At 37.8% G+C, this 15,933-nt stretch overlaps 1 protein-coding gene across 8 annotated transcripts in view; it reads right to left on the bottom strand.

Annotated features, from left to right (window-relative positions):
• Positions 1-15,933, bottom strand: part of TRM9 (RNA-binding (RRM/RBD/RNP motifs) family protein) — a 308,840-nt gene that overhangs the window by 217,922 nt on the left and 74,985 nt on the right. For 6 of the 8 annotated variants that reach the window (XM_089460435.1, XM_089460442.1, XM_089460441.1 and 3 more), the window contains exon 2: positions 12,080-12,424. The exons of the other annotated variants lie outside the window; for them this stretch is intronic. In XM_089460435.1, the coding sequence (XP_089316561.1) occupies positions 12,080-12,394 (315 nt within the window). In that variant the 5' untranslated portion in view covers positions 12,395-12,424. The remainder of the gene's footprint in view (positions 1-12,079; positions 12,425-15,933) is intronic. 8 annotated transcript variants of the gene reach the window in all.

Below are 15,933 nucleotides of genomic sequence, written 5' to 3'. Positions count from 1 at the left end.
TGGCGAAGCTTGTACTAAACTTCATCTTTGTCTTGATTTAATTCAATGATCTAATTGATTCTTCTTGAAAATTCATTTCATATGATTCCTGTAAAAACTTCATAATAGGAAAAGCTAGTTGTGTAGGAAAAATGCCCTTATAGTCCCATAGACAAGCTGAAAAGGGGATTTACTAGTAGATCTCTTAGGTGAAACTTTGTTGGCCCAATCTGTGTACTTGAGATGACTATCCCGATTCCTCTTATAATCTGAGAGTACCTTCTTGATAACTTTGACCAAACTCTTATTTGATGATTCTACCAATCCATTTCCTTGAGGGTAATATGGGGTAGAATGATGCAATAAAATTTGATACTTTTGGCAAAATTCTATTTTCTTCAATGAATTTGATGACAACAGTGTTTGTTGTGTTCTTGACAGGGATGGCTTCTTCCCATTTTGTGAAGTAGTTTGTAGCAATTAAGATCCATCTATGTTGATTACTGGATGTTGGAATTATCTCTCCTATGAAATCTAGTCCCCACTGTAAAAAGGGTGCTTCAATTAATACTGGAACAAGAGGGAGTGTTGCTAACCTTTGCTTTCTAGCAAATATCTGACATGGAATACAACTTCTGACCTTTGCTCCAACTTGTGAAAATAACTTCAGCCAATAAAAACCTGCTCTCAGAATTTTATATGTTGTTGCTCTCCAAGCATAATGTCCTCCACATATACCTTCATGAAATTGTTTTATAACACCTTCTGTTTCACTTTCAATTAGACATAAAAGAAGGATATTCAACAGATCTTTCCAATATAGATTAGCATTGATGATACGATATTTCGTAGCCTTTAATCTAAGGGTTCTGCATTGATTCTTTGTGAATCCAAGAGGATACTCAAAATCACGAAGAAAATGTATAATATCAGCATACCATTCGGATAATAGGAACTTTGCATCAATATAAAATGGAAGAGGAGTTGAATCTGTAGTAGAGGAAGGTTCTTGTGTATTCTTCCCTGCTGAATTTTGAGAAGGTTCTTATGTATTCTTCTCTCCTGATACTTGCATGATAATATTTATTCCCAAAACTTTACAATTTGATTCAACCAAAAGTTTCGCTAAACCTTGTCCCTTCACCAATTGGTAGATTTGATATTTTAATCAAACTCTAATATTTTTGCAATCCATCTTCCTCTCCTACCATATGTATCAGGTTGGGTCAAGACCAATGTTGCATTAATCGTTATTGGGATTAAATCGGCGCGGGGAAAAAATCGGAATTATCGGGAAATTATCGGAAATAATCGGGAAATAATTGTTTGGTACAAAAATATTCATTTTTTTCATTTTTTTTCAATTTTTTTAATATCTAAACCATCTACAACATAAAATAAATACATTGACACATAAATATGATAAAAAAACTAATATATAAGATGTTTAATATCATTTCTAGCACTAAAATCACACATAACATTGAATCATGTCCTGAATAGTAAGTCCTGACTTCTGAGTCCCAACTCAACCTCAAAATATCAACAAAAAAAGTGATAATGTATCTCATCATGTCATAATGTCATATACAATAAAATGAATGTCTAATCCTATTGATTTCCTCTGCCCCTCTTGCGAGAAAATGCCACAACTTTCCCTTTCCCTCTAGATGTAGATGTTGGTGCCCGTGCTGGTGGAGATGGCAGTGGAGTCTGATGTGCTCTAGAAGCTGAAGAATTAGAAGTAGGGGCTATAGGAGGTAGACCACATCCTCTACTAGTGGCAGTCGTAGCCCGGGCAGGTGGTGTCACCTCCTCCTCCTGTTCCTCCTCCTCCTCCTCCTCCACCTGCTCCTCCTCATGCTCCTTCTCCTCCTCCCCCTCCACTACATCCTGCACTAACCAATCATCAGCAGACTCCATGAGAGGCCTCTCGGCCTCAACCCTCCATGCAGCAGTGGTGTCAATCCCATCCAATGAGATGGCATCCACATCAGGTGTCCTCTCAAGTTGCCTCACCCACAATCGAAGATTTAGACGTAGACCATGTCATTAAGTCGCTGGGACTCCAACCTGTACAAAGATCATGAAATAATAATTAATAATTATAAAAAAATATATATTGTTTAATGAATTCAAAAATTTATTTGGAAATTTGCAATATTTTAAATGTTTAAGTGTTAACCTGTTGCGCTTCTTGTTGTGTATTTTTTCAAATACACTCCAGTTGCGCTCACATCATAAGGAGCTACATGTTTGGCTGAGGATGCGAATGGCAAGCTTTTGCAGAAGGGGTACCCTGCCACCATACATTTTCCACCATGCATCTACAACAAAATTACAACTAAAATTTTAAATAAACATAAGAAAAAAATGGAATTTGAAGAGACAATGAAATTTGAAACAAAGTTACAAACTAAAAAATACCTGGCATTTTAATCATCCTATCATTGATAGCCATCTCAAAGCCAAATGTGCCACCTGCCATCCTATATGTCTCAAATTGTTTAGAGATCTCTATACGTTGTTCTGGAGATCGCACCATCTTCTGGACACAGGATAAGAATCCATCCATGATCTCAGCATCAAAATCAAACCCACATGCATAAGAAAATGCAGGGTTCAGGAAAAGCCCAGCAACATGAATGGGACGATGGAGTGTGTTGTTCCATCGCCCATCAATCACTCAACATAGAAGGAGTTGTTTCTGAAACCCATCATCTCCCTTATCATCATAGTAGGCCTGAATGGCTTCTTTGGCCCTGTCCATGGCTTCATACAAACAGCCCATTGCGGGCTTCTCACCATCAACCAACCGAAGAACCTTTACCAAAGGTTCAGTAACGGCGCACACCTCCTGCACTCCCGCCCAGAAATCTTCCTGGTATGAAAATAGTTTGCATACGGCCTCTCCTTCTGGTTTGCGGCTCATTGGCAAAGCACGCCACTCCTCTGAAAGAAACATTCTCTTCACATCCCACATAGAAATCAAAATGGATTGAAGAAATATGAAACTGGTGGCAAATAGTGTAATGGCGGGGCGCACCAACTCTTTGTTGTTGGTGAATCTTCTCATCAAGCTAAGCACATATGTATGATTATATATAAATTTTGTAATGCTTTTTGATGAGTCAACAATATCTTTGACAAAGGGAATTTTCCCTATGTCCTCTAACATCAAATCAATACAATGGACAGCACAAGGTGTCCAAAATAAAGTAGGATGCCTGTCCATAAGCATCCTACCAGCAGCAACATAATTTGCAGCATTGTCCGTTATGACTTGGACAACATGTTGTTCACCCACCTCCAAAATAAACACATCCAGCAAATCACATAAAGTTCTTGCATCTTTGATTTGTGCAGATGCATCAACAGATTTGATAGACATAGTCCCCTTGGGACAACTAACCAAGAAGTTTATAAGGGTTCTCCCCTTTTGGTCAGTCCAACCATCTGACATAACAGTGCATCATGTTTGTGCCCATGATGCCCTAAAATCCTTCAATCTTTGGGTGCAGTCGCACTTTTCATTTTGAAGAATCCGGCCTCTGAAATCATGATAAGAAGGGATTTTGTACCCCGGGCCAACACTGGCAATAGCATCAACAGTAGGTTGGAAAAATGGATTATTTCTTACAATGCTTAAAGGAATATCACTCCAGAGGAGAAATTTTGCCAGCGACTTGTCAGCTTGTATTTTCTCAGTTCTTTTTAGCATTGAACCGATAGATGGTTGTGAACCAGGTGTGGTTCGAGGAACAAAAAATGATGATGCAGCTACCGGATTGGTTGATGCTGCAGTAGAACCAGTGCCACTTGGCCCACTTCCTTCAGCTGACCTTTTTAGTTGCCTTTTGAGTTCTTCTTTGGCCTCTCTAGTCTGCTCTAAAGTTTCCAATGCTCTCATGGCTCTTTGGATAAGTTCAGGAGTTGTATTTGTACAAAGCCCCACATCATGTCCAGGGATTTTTGCAAGGTGAAACTTCAACTTGTACACCCCCCGGACATAGGGTGGCCACACAACTTGCAACTCAAGTTTACTCTATCATTCGGAGAATCAGGGACACCATATTCCCAGAAAGGATCCAATTTCCTTGGCATGTTTGTTTTTGAACTTTGAAGTTGCAAACTTGAAGTCTTGAATGGTGTTTTGGTGCAGTTGTGAACCTATGGGAAAATAATGATTAGGATTACAATTTAGCATTTACAAAATTACAAGTTACAAATTTACAAATTACAATTTAGTATTTTAATTTTTAATTTTTACATTGATGATTGTACAATGAAAATCCAAGTTACCCGTAACCCAACCTAAAACAACCATTCCAAAGTTCAAAGTTTCAAACACAAATTACCCAACCATTCCAAACCCAAGTTACCCAACCAAATGGCAAAAACAATGAAAAAATCATAAACAATGTTTAAAAAAAATGAAAACAAAAAAAAAAATCGGTTCCCATAGTCATACCAAGTTACCCAACCCAAAACAATGAAGAAATACAAAAAAATCTTTAAAAACAATGAAAACAAAAGAAAAATGGTGCCCATACCAAGTTTCCCAACCAAAAACAATGAAAAACATACAAAAACAATGTTTTTAAACAATGAAAACAGAAAATAATTAAAAAATAATTAAAAAAAATAATAATAATAATCCACATACCTTTGCTATGGAGAAATCAGTGGTCTCCTCTTGATTTTCTCCTCTAAGCACTTAGATTTGGCAAAAAACCCTCTTCAGCTTGGTCTCCAAGAGCTCCTCCTCCCTCCGTGCACGACTGTCCAAATGAGCTCATGAAAAAACCCAAAAAAAGTTATAAAACTATGTTGTCGCGACCCCCGACGATTTTTTAAGTTTTTATCGTGATTTTTTTGTTTTTATCACGATTTTTTCATAAAATCGCGATTTTTTCAATAAAAATCGGCAAAAAAAAAAATCAGGGGATTTTTTCGTTTAATTATCACGATTTTATCGTAAGAGGGAAAAAATCGCGATTTTATCATTTTATCGCGATATTATCGCGATTTTCACAACACTGGTTCTAACCACCCAGATGCCTCCATTACTACAAGGGATTCCCCACAAGAGCACTGCAAGGTCACCTGTGTTCACTGTGAATGAGGGTTTAGACTTCTCAAATTGGGTGAAGAAGGTGCCCCTATCTCTCTTACAACCAGGTTTATGCTTGGAGCTAAATTTTTAATATACACTTCTAACTTAGAATGAAGATGCAAATGATGTTAAATTGCTTCAATGAGATTACAAAAAAGGTAAAATGCTCCAATCAACAATATTAGACTACTTGCAACCAAGATATTTCAAATATCACTTATCAAATTCGAAATCACAAGACGAAAATAGCAATAAATGAAGCACTTTAGAAAACACTTAGAGATTATCCCAATGAAACAAGATTAGCAATATCGATTACTCAATGATCCAAAGTGCTTACTAAAGCTCATTAGATGTTCTTATATAATTCTCTTATGTTACTTATCAATTAGGAACAAGAGCACTTTTAATGATTCTTAAGCACAATAGCAACAAGCACCAAGAGAAAAATGAGATTGCTAACAGTGATAAGTAATGTAAGAAAAGACTAACAAATGCACTTAACTAGCTATGAGATGCTATTGCAAAGATGCAAAGATGAGTAACGCAAGAGTTACCTTATCCTCAAGATCAAAGAGAGATTAATGCAATCATTCAACCAATCATTCAATGGCTACTTGAAAACGCACCAGACTTCAAAGAATACTTAAGCCAATCAGATCAGCCCACTGTCATATAATATCAGTCCCAAAATTCATTTGCAAATCAGCCAAGACAATATTGATTAAGCCCTTGAGTTAATATGCAATATTCTTCAAGTGTCTTAGGCTTATTAGGATTACTTTCAGGATCTCTTTAAGGTGATTATGAGATGATTATGCCACAGTCAAAGAGGAGTAAGGGTAGAAAGAAAGCAAACCCTTGAGGCCTAGAGGCCTTGCTTCAATGCCAAGTGAGGGAATTTGAGGCACCAACAAAAAAACGATTTGGCAATGTTTAGGGCTTCAAATACCTGCAAACACAAATGATTAGCTTGAAAACAAAAGGAAAAGGCCCTCACGCCTGGGGTTGAGTAGGCCTCTTAGGCATGCTGCTAAGGCTAGAGAGTAAATGTGACAAGTTCAAGCCCCAAATTGTTGAGATCTAGCCCTCATTCAAGCACTAAAACTTCTTGAAACCTTTGTAACCACAAGATGTTAGCCAGAGACAATTTACAATGATAAATCAAGCCCTCAACAGGTTGCAGCTAGGCCTAATAGGCCTCCTAGAGCTTGCGGCCTTATGAGATAGAGGCCCTCAGCCATGCGGTTGGGGCTAGAGGAGCTAATGTGATGGAAAAATCAGAGATAATCCCTTGCAACCATTCCTCAAGTGAATGCTAAGCCTGCGAACAATGATTAGTTCAGAGATAAAACCAGTATGATCGAATTGAGGCACCTCCAACACTTGCGACCTTCCTTTGGGGGCCTAATTAGGCCTGCCGATATCCAAAATGGCCTCAAACCCTTTGCAGCTACACTAAACAATCAAAAAAAGTGAGATCTAGGTTCCAAAAGGGCTAATAACCACAAAGATCAACCTACAAAACAACTTCATATGACAAATCTCATAGAAAAACCAAGTCAATGGAATGAAATAGCCCTCTAGGGCTAGTGGCCTCCACAAAAACCTTGAGCATTCAAAACTGAAGACATAGGTTTGGTAGAACAGGGCTTCTAGACCCTAGATCCATTGTTATAGGCTGAACGCACTCCTTCTTTGTGCTAGATGGCTCCTCCTCAAGTGGATTTGTGCCCAAACCCTAGCCGTCTAAGCTAGGTGAGGGCTTAAACCCTCAAGCTTTAAAAAATTTCGTGTGATCCTTGAGCCTTGGCACTTGCAAGTAATATAAATAGAGCCATCCACAAGATCTAGAAGAAATTTGACAATAAAAACCCCGAATAATTATTTACAAAGTGAAAAATAAGGGTTAGTAAATTTATTTACAAATTATTCACAATATCTACAAGAAACTTCAAGCTCTAATTAGCAAATAAATCTTTTATAGCCCAAGTAGATTTTGTAAATAAGTGAGATAAATATTTTATTTTAATATACTGGCCAAATCCTGCACCATAAATTGTTAAACCAAGCCAATAAGTCAAACAAGATGAAAGCCTCCTCAAAGTCTATGTACTTGGGGGTTGCCCAAAGGTCGAATCACCTTAAGATCTCTACACACTTTGATAGATAAATTGTTAGTTTCAAAATGGGTTTAGATACACATTTAAAACCCTCAAGATCTAGAGATACCTGCAAGATCAAGTGAGCAGAAAATGTTTCTCTAGAACCCAACACCTAAAGCAAGATACTTGTGCTAATAGATGATCCAACTACTGGCTATTGAAACAACAATATTCAATATTACATAATTAGAGCATTTAGCACATACCATAAATCATTGAGAGAGAGACACCTTGAATTGAAACTCTAAAGGCTTATGCTTTATTATCAAAAGAAATCCAAAAGATCTTAGCTCAGTACATCATCCATTGTTGTTCAATGAGGAGCTAGAAAGCTTCCTTATATAGAAAATGAGAGGGATAAAACCCTTCAAGTGGAAAATAACGGCTAGTGGCTCGAAGCCTCGATCCATGGCTTGATCCTCATAAAAAAAATTCAAACCCTTGATTAGCAGGCACAAGTCTCCAAAAGAAGTCGATTTTCCTTGTTTAATGGACTGGAGGGATCAATATTTGACTTTTGGACCACTAGAGAATCTTCAAAAATAGAATTATCGTTAGTTGTGCAAAATAATCAACTGCTTGGACCTAAAAATTCGATTTACTCGGAAAATACTAAATAGTCTTCCTAGGTCCAACGAAATTTTTGAATGGGCCATCCTACTTTGGAAATGAGGCTTTTAATTTTGATGATAAAATAGCCTCAATAATTTTTTGATGATTTTTTCACTTTGAGAGTAGTTACTTTTTCCTCTCGTTTTATTTTTTTGACAATTTCTGCCTAATTTTATTCTTATTTTTGCTAGAAAATTAAAACAATAGACTCAAGAGGGGATTACAAATATTTTCCACCGTCTAAGTGGGTCTAAAAAATAATTTGATAATGGTGTTCTAATTATGAGGAACTATTCACCAAAAATATTTCTAGACACTTTTTTTACATCAAGGTATTACAATAATCAACCCTTAGAAGGGGAATTTTACACATAAACACAACCTCCTAAGACTCAACCAAATTTTGGGACACAAGATACATGATCTAGTACGATAAAATACATCGACTCAATAAAACTAGGACTCACCTAAAAGACCTTATCAATGAGTTCCACCCTAGCTTTGGGGTATGTTTGGGAGAAAAACTCTACCAATTATTCATGTTTACAAACACCAATAATTTGGGGAGGTTAAACATCTCCCTAGAGTGAAACCCTTTGAGAAGAATCATAGGTTTACCTAGGTGTTGTTACATGGCTTAATAGTCATACTATAATCATTTTACAAAATAAAATTAGCATAATTTGGGATTACAATGACAAACTGGAAGCTTCATTGTGATAATGATTCTGAAAAATTTTATCCTTCTGACAAGTGCTTTGCTTCTTAAAATTGTTGACATGTACATGGTCAACAGGTCTACAAGCAGAAGCAGCACATCACATCTACCCCTGAACACTTTCTGCATCCAGGACGTTCTGCCACTTTGCACTATGCTTGATGATTCTTCAGGATGATGCACCTAGACAAGCATGCCCCAAGTCGGCCTTAACACTCTATGAGAGATGGCAATTGATCCAGAGCCTAGAAGAGGATGGTCTCACCTTCTGAGATATGGGAGGGCTAATAGCACCTAGAAAACCCTCATTGTTGGAGCAAAGAAGGACAATTTGATTAATTGTAGAACACCTTTGATGCCCCAAACTGGATTTTGGGGTCCACAGAGGTATTTTGACAGAGATTGGAGGGCCAACCCTCACATCTTGATTTTAGGAGGTTTCTACATCACACAGGGTACCTTGGAGCCTTGATGCATACCACATGGAGCTCTACGCATGGATGATACGAGTGGGCAAGTCACTTGATTTTTGTCTAAGCTAGTGGGTTGGCTTGTATCCCAATGCATCATTATGACTTTACTTGTTTTATGAGGGACTTTTAGTCTAATTAGGAACTACTCCTCCTCACATAAATAGAGGAAAGGACTTATCACTTTTCATCATCATCACTTGTGAATTTGGCCTTCTCTTCTTGAGTATTTCAGCCTCTTTTCCTATTGGAGAGATGTGATCGATGGAGTGAATTTTTTCTTGGAGCTATTGTCATGTCTTTGGAGAAGTTATCTTGGATTGATAATTGGATTATTCATTGCATATTATCTAGTAAGTGCTATTCTATTGAAAATTTGATTTCATGTCTAATGTATGGAATGAATCAGTGATCTAGGTTAAATTTTGTGCCCTAATTTTATTGAAGATCAATTCATTGGAATCTAGGTTATATTATTGCATGCATTACTCATAGTATGATATGTGAATGGCATACCCCTTGGCGATCTTACATTAACTCTCCCAAGTGATTTTCAATCCCTCACAAAGGTAATAGTTTGGGTTTCGATGCTAGGGCATCAAAATATGCTTACTCCTTTGCAAGAATTAGCCAACCTTAAGAGCTCATAGACTCCATCAACCCTAATTCGGCCTTCTTAAGGCCATGCGGCCAAGTAGGGCATAGAGTGAATTAGCTAGGAGGAATTTTGGGATTTATAGTCTAAATATCATGGGTAGGGTGGTTTCCACAAAATCACTCACTTTGGTAGGCATTCACTCTAATTTTGTCCATAAATTTACTTGACCTAGTTGTTTGCCCTAGGACAAAACCCTAGTTTGGTTTTAGCTTCAACATGAGGTCTTATTGAAGGTTTCATGTGCCATATCCTTGCCGAAATACATTGTGGGAAACCCTTTCGATATACCTTGACCTTTGGCAATCCCAACTATCAACCTATCAATCAAGCCCTAGGTCTTGTGTTGCACAAATTTGGCTTCTTTTAGGAAAGCGAGTTGCCTTCATCAATTAATTGGAGTTTTGTACTTGCATTATGCCTTTCCCTTAGAAGCCTCTCAGTCATCTTATACCTTTATATCTAGAATATATCTTATAGGTGACCATATACTGGGACTCCTCCCATTGATGAAATTCCATAAAGAGCAGGGGGTAGTAGTGGTGGCAATGGGTTATTACCTCATTGTTGTCACTTGGTCTAGTAATAGCCTTGTAGGGTATCCCTCTCCAAGGCTTGCTAGATTTTGTACCAACAAGACCCACGTTCGAAGAAAAGAAGAAAGAGAGCATACAAATCTGCCTATAAACAATATGAGAAGATCACTCCTAACATGTTAAATCTCAAAGGAACCAAAAAAAATACAAACATAAAAATATGGGTAGATTCCAACAGTACTCATAATTGTATAGTCATCAATATCACTAAACAACTAAACCTTTTTGTATATCCCGCAGAGGCCTCATAGTTATAACAGTTGATGGACAAAAGGTTAAGGGAGTAGGATGATGTCTCAGTTCAAACTTCAAAAACAGGAACTGCAATTACAAATAGGATTTTACATTCTACCACTCAAAATTGTATAGTCATCAATATCACTAAACAACTAAACCTTTTTGTATATCCCGCAGAGACCTCATAGTTATAACAGTTGATGAACAAAAGATTAAGGGAGTAGGATGATGTCTCAGTTCAAACTTCAAAAACAGGAACTGCAACTACAAATAGGATTTTACATTCTACCACTCAAAGAGATGGATATGGTGCTAGGTGCAGAATTGTTAATACATTGGTGTTTAGCTAACAAGGTGAACATCACAAGTAATATGGTTGTGCTCTCAAGAAAGGTCAATTACAACCATGAAAAAAGGGCCAGAAAAGTAGTCAAACACACAACAACGAAAGCAATGGAAACACATTACAATGAAGCATAGAAGTTTCCTGTTAAACAACTTGGTCAAAAGACTTTAAGATACGATGCAAACAATACAAATGAACATCGCCAACGCTCAAAGCAAGAACAAAGTCAAACCCCTAAACCAGACAAACCCAATGCCACCATAGAAACATGCTCAGCTAAAGAGAATCTGATTTACTATGCTTTGAGGACAAAGCATTCCTTAAGGGGGTGTTATAAACATAATAATAGATATTTAATAATAATAATGATATAAATAGGCTAATGAAAGGTCAAAGGGCACACAACCTTTCATCATGTAACCAGTCAATGCATGTAAGTATAGCATCATGAGGTTCATTGTAATCATAATCTTATTATCTATCATTTAATATTTATTCTTATATACTTGCAGATATCTTCTGCTAATTGCAATAAACAGGAATTCTGTTTACTAGATACTCCCTAACCAGGATTTCCTAATTAGGACAGCTAATAACAATGCAATATAACTCATGAACCATTTTATAAAAGTACATCATCATGTTATAATAATAGTAATACTACATAACCAAACACTGTGATCAGAGAAAATAGAGGCTAAAATTCTATAGCCTCATCTTCGCATTAATTTAGCTAAGCTAAGCCAAAACTTGCTTGTACTTGTAAATGAATGCCTACTTGTGGAACCCTATCCTCACATGTGGGAAATTTCTTCCACGTGTACCTATATAGTATAAACATCCATATGCGAGGATGCAGCTAATGCTTCAAATTCCTGGGCTCTTACATTAGGCATTCCTCTATCGTTGTTTTGGCCATGCATGTACTTACTAGTCCTATTATTTCACATAAATAGGAGCCAATATTTCTCATATTTCTCATCTGTTGATAATAGCCAATGAACATGTACAAATCTTTTGGAATGATGCTAATTGTTATGCCTATGTTGCAGTATTTAGTGCTGCTTCAAGCAACTAATAATTTCAAGAAAACTATTTTTGGGCTACATTCAAGAATAAACAGAAATAAAAGCACATGTTTATAAACCAAAAAGGGCCAGAAAAGGGGAAGAAAACAAAACATACTTGACAAGGTGCCTGTGGTACAGAATATTGCATGTGTAAAACACGTGCATCAAGGTAACTGCAGGGAGTCCCATCCCAAGCTTCTTTTGCAGCCTGAGCTGAAGCTATTCCACGAAATGTAACAACCACACGAGTACCACTTTCATCGGCTACTTGCACACCTATTACAGCACCAAAAGTGCCAAAAGCTGTTGCAATTCTTTCAAGAGATAGGCCTACAGCTGGTCCACAATTGGCAACATACAGATGGGGGGTTGGTTGTGAAAGCCCACCAACAGATTTAGGCTGAGTGAACTTCACTCTGCTTATCTCCATCTATGTATTGCTTCTTCAAATATATATTTCCTGAAATCAAATATTGAAAACACAGTTACAGTCAATATTTCAATTCCAAAACCAAAGACTACTTGATCACTTGATGACTATAAAAATAAAAGCTTTGAAGTTTGGCCTTTAAGGCAACGAAGTTTTGACAACTAAGTATACAGGAAACCTTACCGGGGTATTTATTCTAAGCATGCCCATTTCGTACCCAGAGAATAGAAGAAAAGGGAGCTAAAAGCCTCAAGTAAAGAAGAAGAGATTTACTATCTTCTTTGCAAGTTGACAGTTACCTAAAGCAGGCTCAAACAACCTATGGTAAAGAAAGATATGACTATCGCAGGAGAGAATTTACCAAGGAAGTTAGATTTAGACTTATAATTTTCAATTTGCTGTATTGCAAAATTGAACTAGTCGTGGATGATATGTGACTATCTAAAGTTACAGCAATGTGATGGAAGGCTGGGGCAAAGCCGCAATACTGAGGCAAGCTTATCAATAAAAAACTTTAGTGAAAGGATTGGCCAACTATGCCAATTGCAGGAGACCAAGTCGGAGGAGCATCTCATCTTCAGATGCCCTATTTATCATGAGATCAGAGAGATGTTTTACCACCTTCATTGGGATTCAGGTGGGTCACTCGTGACTCACCAAATTCTTTCGTTACCCAGACCAGAGATGTCTAACTCTTTTTATGAGGGATATTTTCCAGCATAGATAGCAGTCCCCGAGTGAACTGCCCTAGTGAAAGCCTATCAGGAGGATCTCTTTCTTTCCTATCGTCTGATTCATAAGGGTAGAAAACAACAAACAGAGGCCCATAGCATTCAAGATATTGGATCAGTGAGAGCATAGGGTTCCTCTTGACATTCCTGATTCCTCCCTAATGGGTTGACTAACTTCCATGAGACTTCTCAAGAGCTCCAAGTCCAGGCCACAATACAGACACCAATAGACCAACATTCAGATCAGCTCTAGGAGGTCCCAGAGTCAGACTTTGCAGAGCAGAGTACCACTCTGCAGGTTCACCAAGCAACCGATTCTCCATTAAATGACTCTTTTCCCCATACTTGGATGTTAGAAGTGATGAAACCCCTCGCTTTAGAGCTCTTCTGAGGATTACCCAATGAGGCCCACTTGAGCTAGGGTACTCCCTGAGCTAGGGTACTCTCCAAATGACATTCTTAGGCAGTGCACCAGCTCCTTCACGATAATTGATGACTAAATTGAGGAGTTAAAACTCTTTCCCCTCATCCAACCTCAGCCTCTAGTTCCAACACCTTGACAACCTTTCTTCTTGTCATAGTTTTTTGTTTTTGCACTTATTTGGTACTTCTTATAGCTTCTCACTTGGCACTATTTCTTCTTTTCTGATTTTGCTAGCCTAGAAATAGGATCTGCTTTCGCACTCCCACTATGTAGTGATACGTGATGTAGTTTGGGGTTCCATTAACTTACATATTGTCATCATTCAATGGATCTTAATAAAATTATCTTATCTTTTTAATCATTAAAGAGTTACATCAACCAAGAATCCTTTGAAACAGAACATGTTTAAAGCCCTTCATACCCCATATGTTGACCATTATTCAACCCAAAAAAAAGACACTATTAAAACCATAATGCAATGAATATGTTAAACAAGATCACAAAAACGACAGTAGACATGGAAAGCTGGCAGCACAGTCATTCCCATTTCCCAAAATTTAGACCAACAGCAATATCTGAAATGTACAACAAATAGTCTCATGCAGATGTCAGAAATAAGTGATCTGACATCTATTACCGAAATTAGCATCCAGGTTGGAATATGTTACTAAGTATGTTTTTCTCAGCAGTATCGTCTATGTTCAAATAATTGTATATTTAAATTGAGTGGCAGATGTCAGAAATAACTATAAGCAATCTGTTATCCATTACAGAAATTAGTATTCAGGTTGAAATATGTCACTAAGCATGTTTGTCTCAGCTGTATCATTTTTGTTCGGATAACTGTATATTTACATAGTGTCCCTTGACATTTACTAGTGCAATAAAACGGTCTGTCTCAAAGATGAAAATACCACACTTCAAAGAGAAGCCTTGTATGCATGCCAATTACACATCCTTTGCATACTCTTTTCTCGATCTTAATGTCTGGCAATCCCTGCACCATGCTCTTCAAGAGAAATAGTGCTCCACACTGTAAGTGACAAAAGCACCTCTTCCAGTGATCACACTACTAGTCACTGCAATGCACTAAAGCACCACGCTTCACTGGATCTATTTGTAGTCTATTAAGACCACCAAGTAGAACCCCTTTGGCCACAACACAGGTTTGATCTCTAATGGTGACCTTTTGAGCATCAAACTCGACCACGCAATGTAGATTTGCCATGCAAGAAATTAAAAGAAGCTAGTTCATCAAAATAAGAATGAACAAAACATCATTGAACCAAAGAACTTCACCTAAAGGCATCCAAAAAGAGATGGAACCCAATCCATTCACGAGATAACTAGCATCATCACCCAACTCCACTTGCATTCCTCTCTTCCATTCCTAAACATGCCTACATATCCTATCTCCTACATAGGCCCGGTACATACAGCATATACTTGGCCTCCAACATCCCCCCTGACTCAAGCTGGAACTTAATGGTTCCCTCCTCACTCGTTGCATTTTTGGCATCATCACCAAGCTCCACATGAATTCCTAGATCTTTCTTCATCAAATTATTAAACACCTCTAGTGCTTCTATGATCTATCATATTGCATGATGCACCACTATGATACTATCTAAGTACCAAGCACTCTTGGTGATGGTATTGGTAAATAGACATGAGACCAACTAGAAGTCATTCTCAAACTTTGTTGCAAACCCATCAACTTGTACCTTTGTTGATGTTGTTGTCTGCTGCGACTTCCCTTTTCATTTCTTCTTCTTTGGACACCATGAAGAATAGTGCCCACTCTTGTGGAAAATGAAGCACTTGAGTTTACCCATTCTCCCCCAGTTGTGATCCCTCACCGTTACCCTTGGAACCTTTCCATTTCCCCTTCTTTTCCTAACTGACCAAAGATAATTCTCTCCATCTCCTCGCTTGTTGGCCTTAGAGTCCTCCCGAGCCTCTTCTTGGATGCAATCATCCCAAAGCCTTTCCCATTTTAGAACTTTCTCACAAACGCATACTCCCTTGACAAATGGTTCCCATGGCGTGAAGAACCCATTCAATGCCATATTAACGAGTTCTTTCTCATCCACTTTCTCCCGAATCACTACGAGTTGATCTCGTATATGTGTGATCCTCATGAAGTAACTGGTAATGTTATTAGACCTTGACATCTGGATGGATCTAAGCTTGTTCCTCAAGATCATCTTCCTATTCATGTTATCACTCTGGAATAAATCCACTAGACCCTTAAACATCTCTCTGGCCAACTATTTCTCTACCAAGCACGGGATCAAATGATCCTTTATGGCATTCGTGATCGCTCTCTAGGCTCTGATGTCCTTTTCATGAGTCGCCTTGAGTGTTGCATTTATTGATACAGG

This window comes from Pinus tabuliformis, chromosome 7 (assembly GCF_031772625.1).
Source record: "Pinus tabuliformis cultivar Carrire ecotype Pingquan chromosome 7, CPIR1, whole genome shotgun sequence".
Classification (NCBI taxonomy): domain Eukaryota; kingdom Viridiplantae; phylum Streptophyta; class Pinopsida; order Pinales; family Pinaceae; genus Pinus; species Pinus tabuliformis.
The sequence above is the reverse complement of the archived record's forward strand: the minus strand, read 5'-3'. Positions and strand labels throughout refer to the sequence as shown.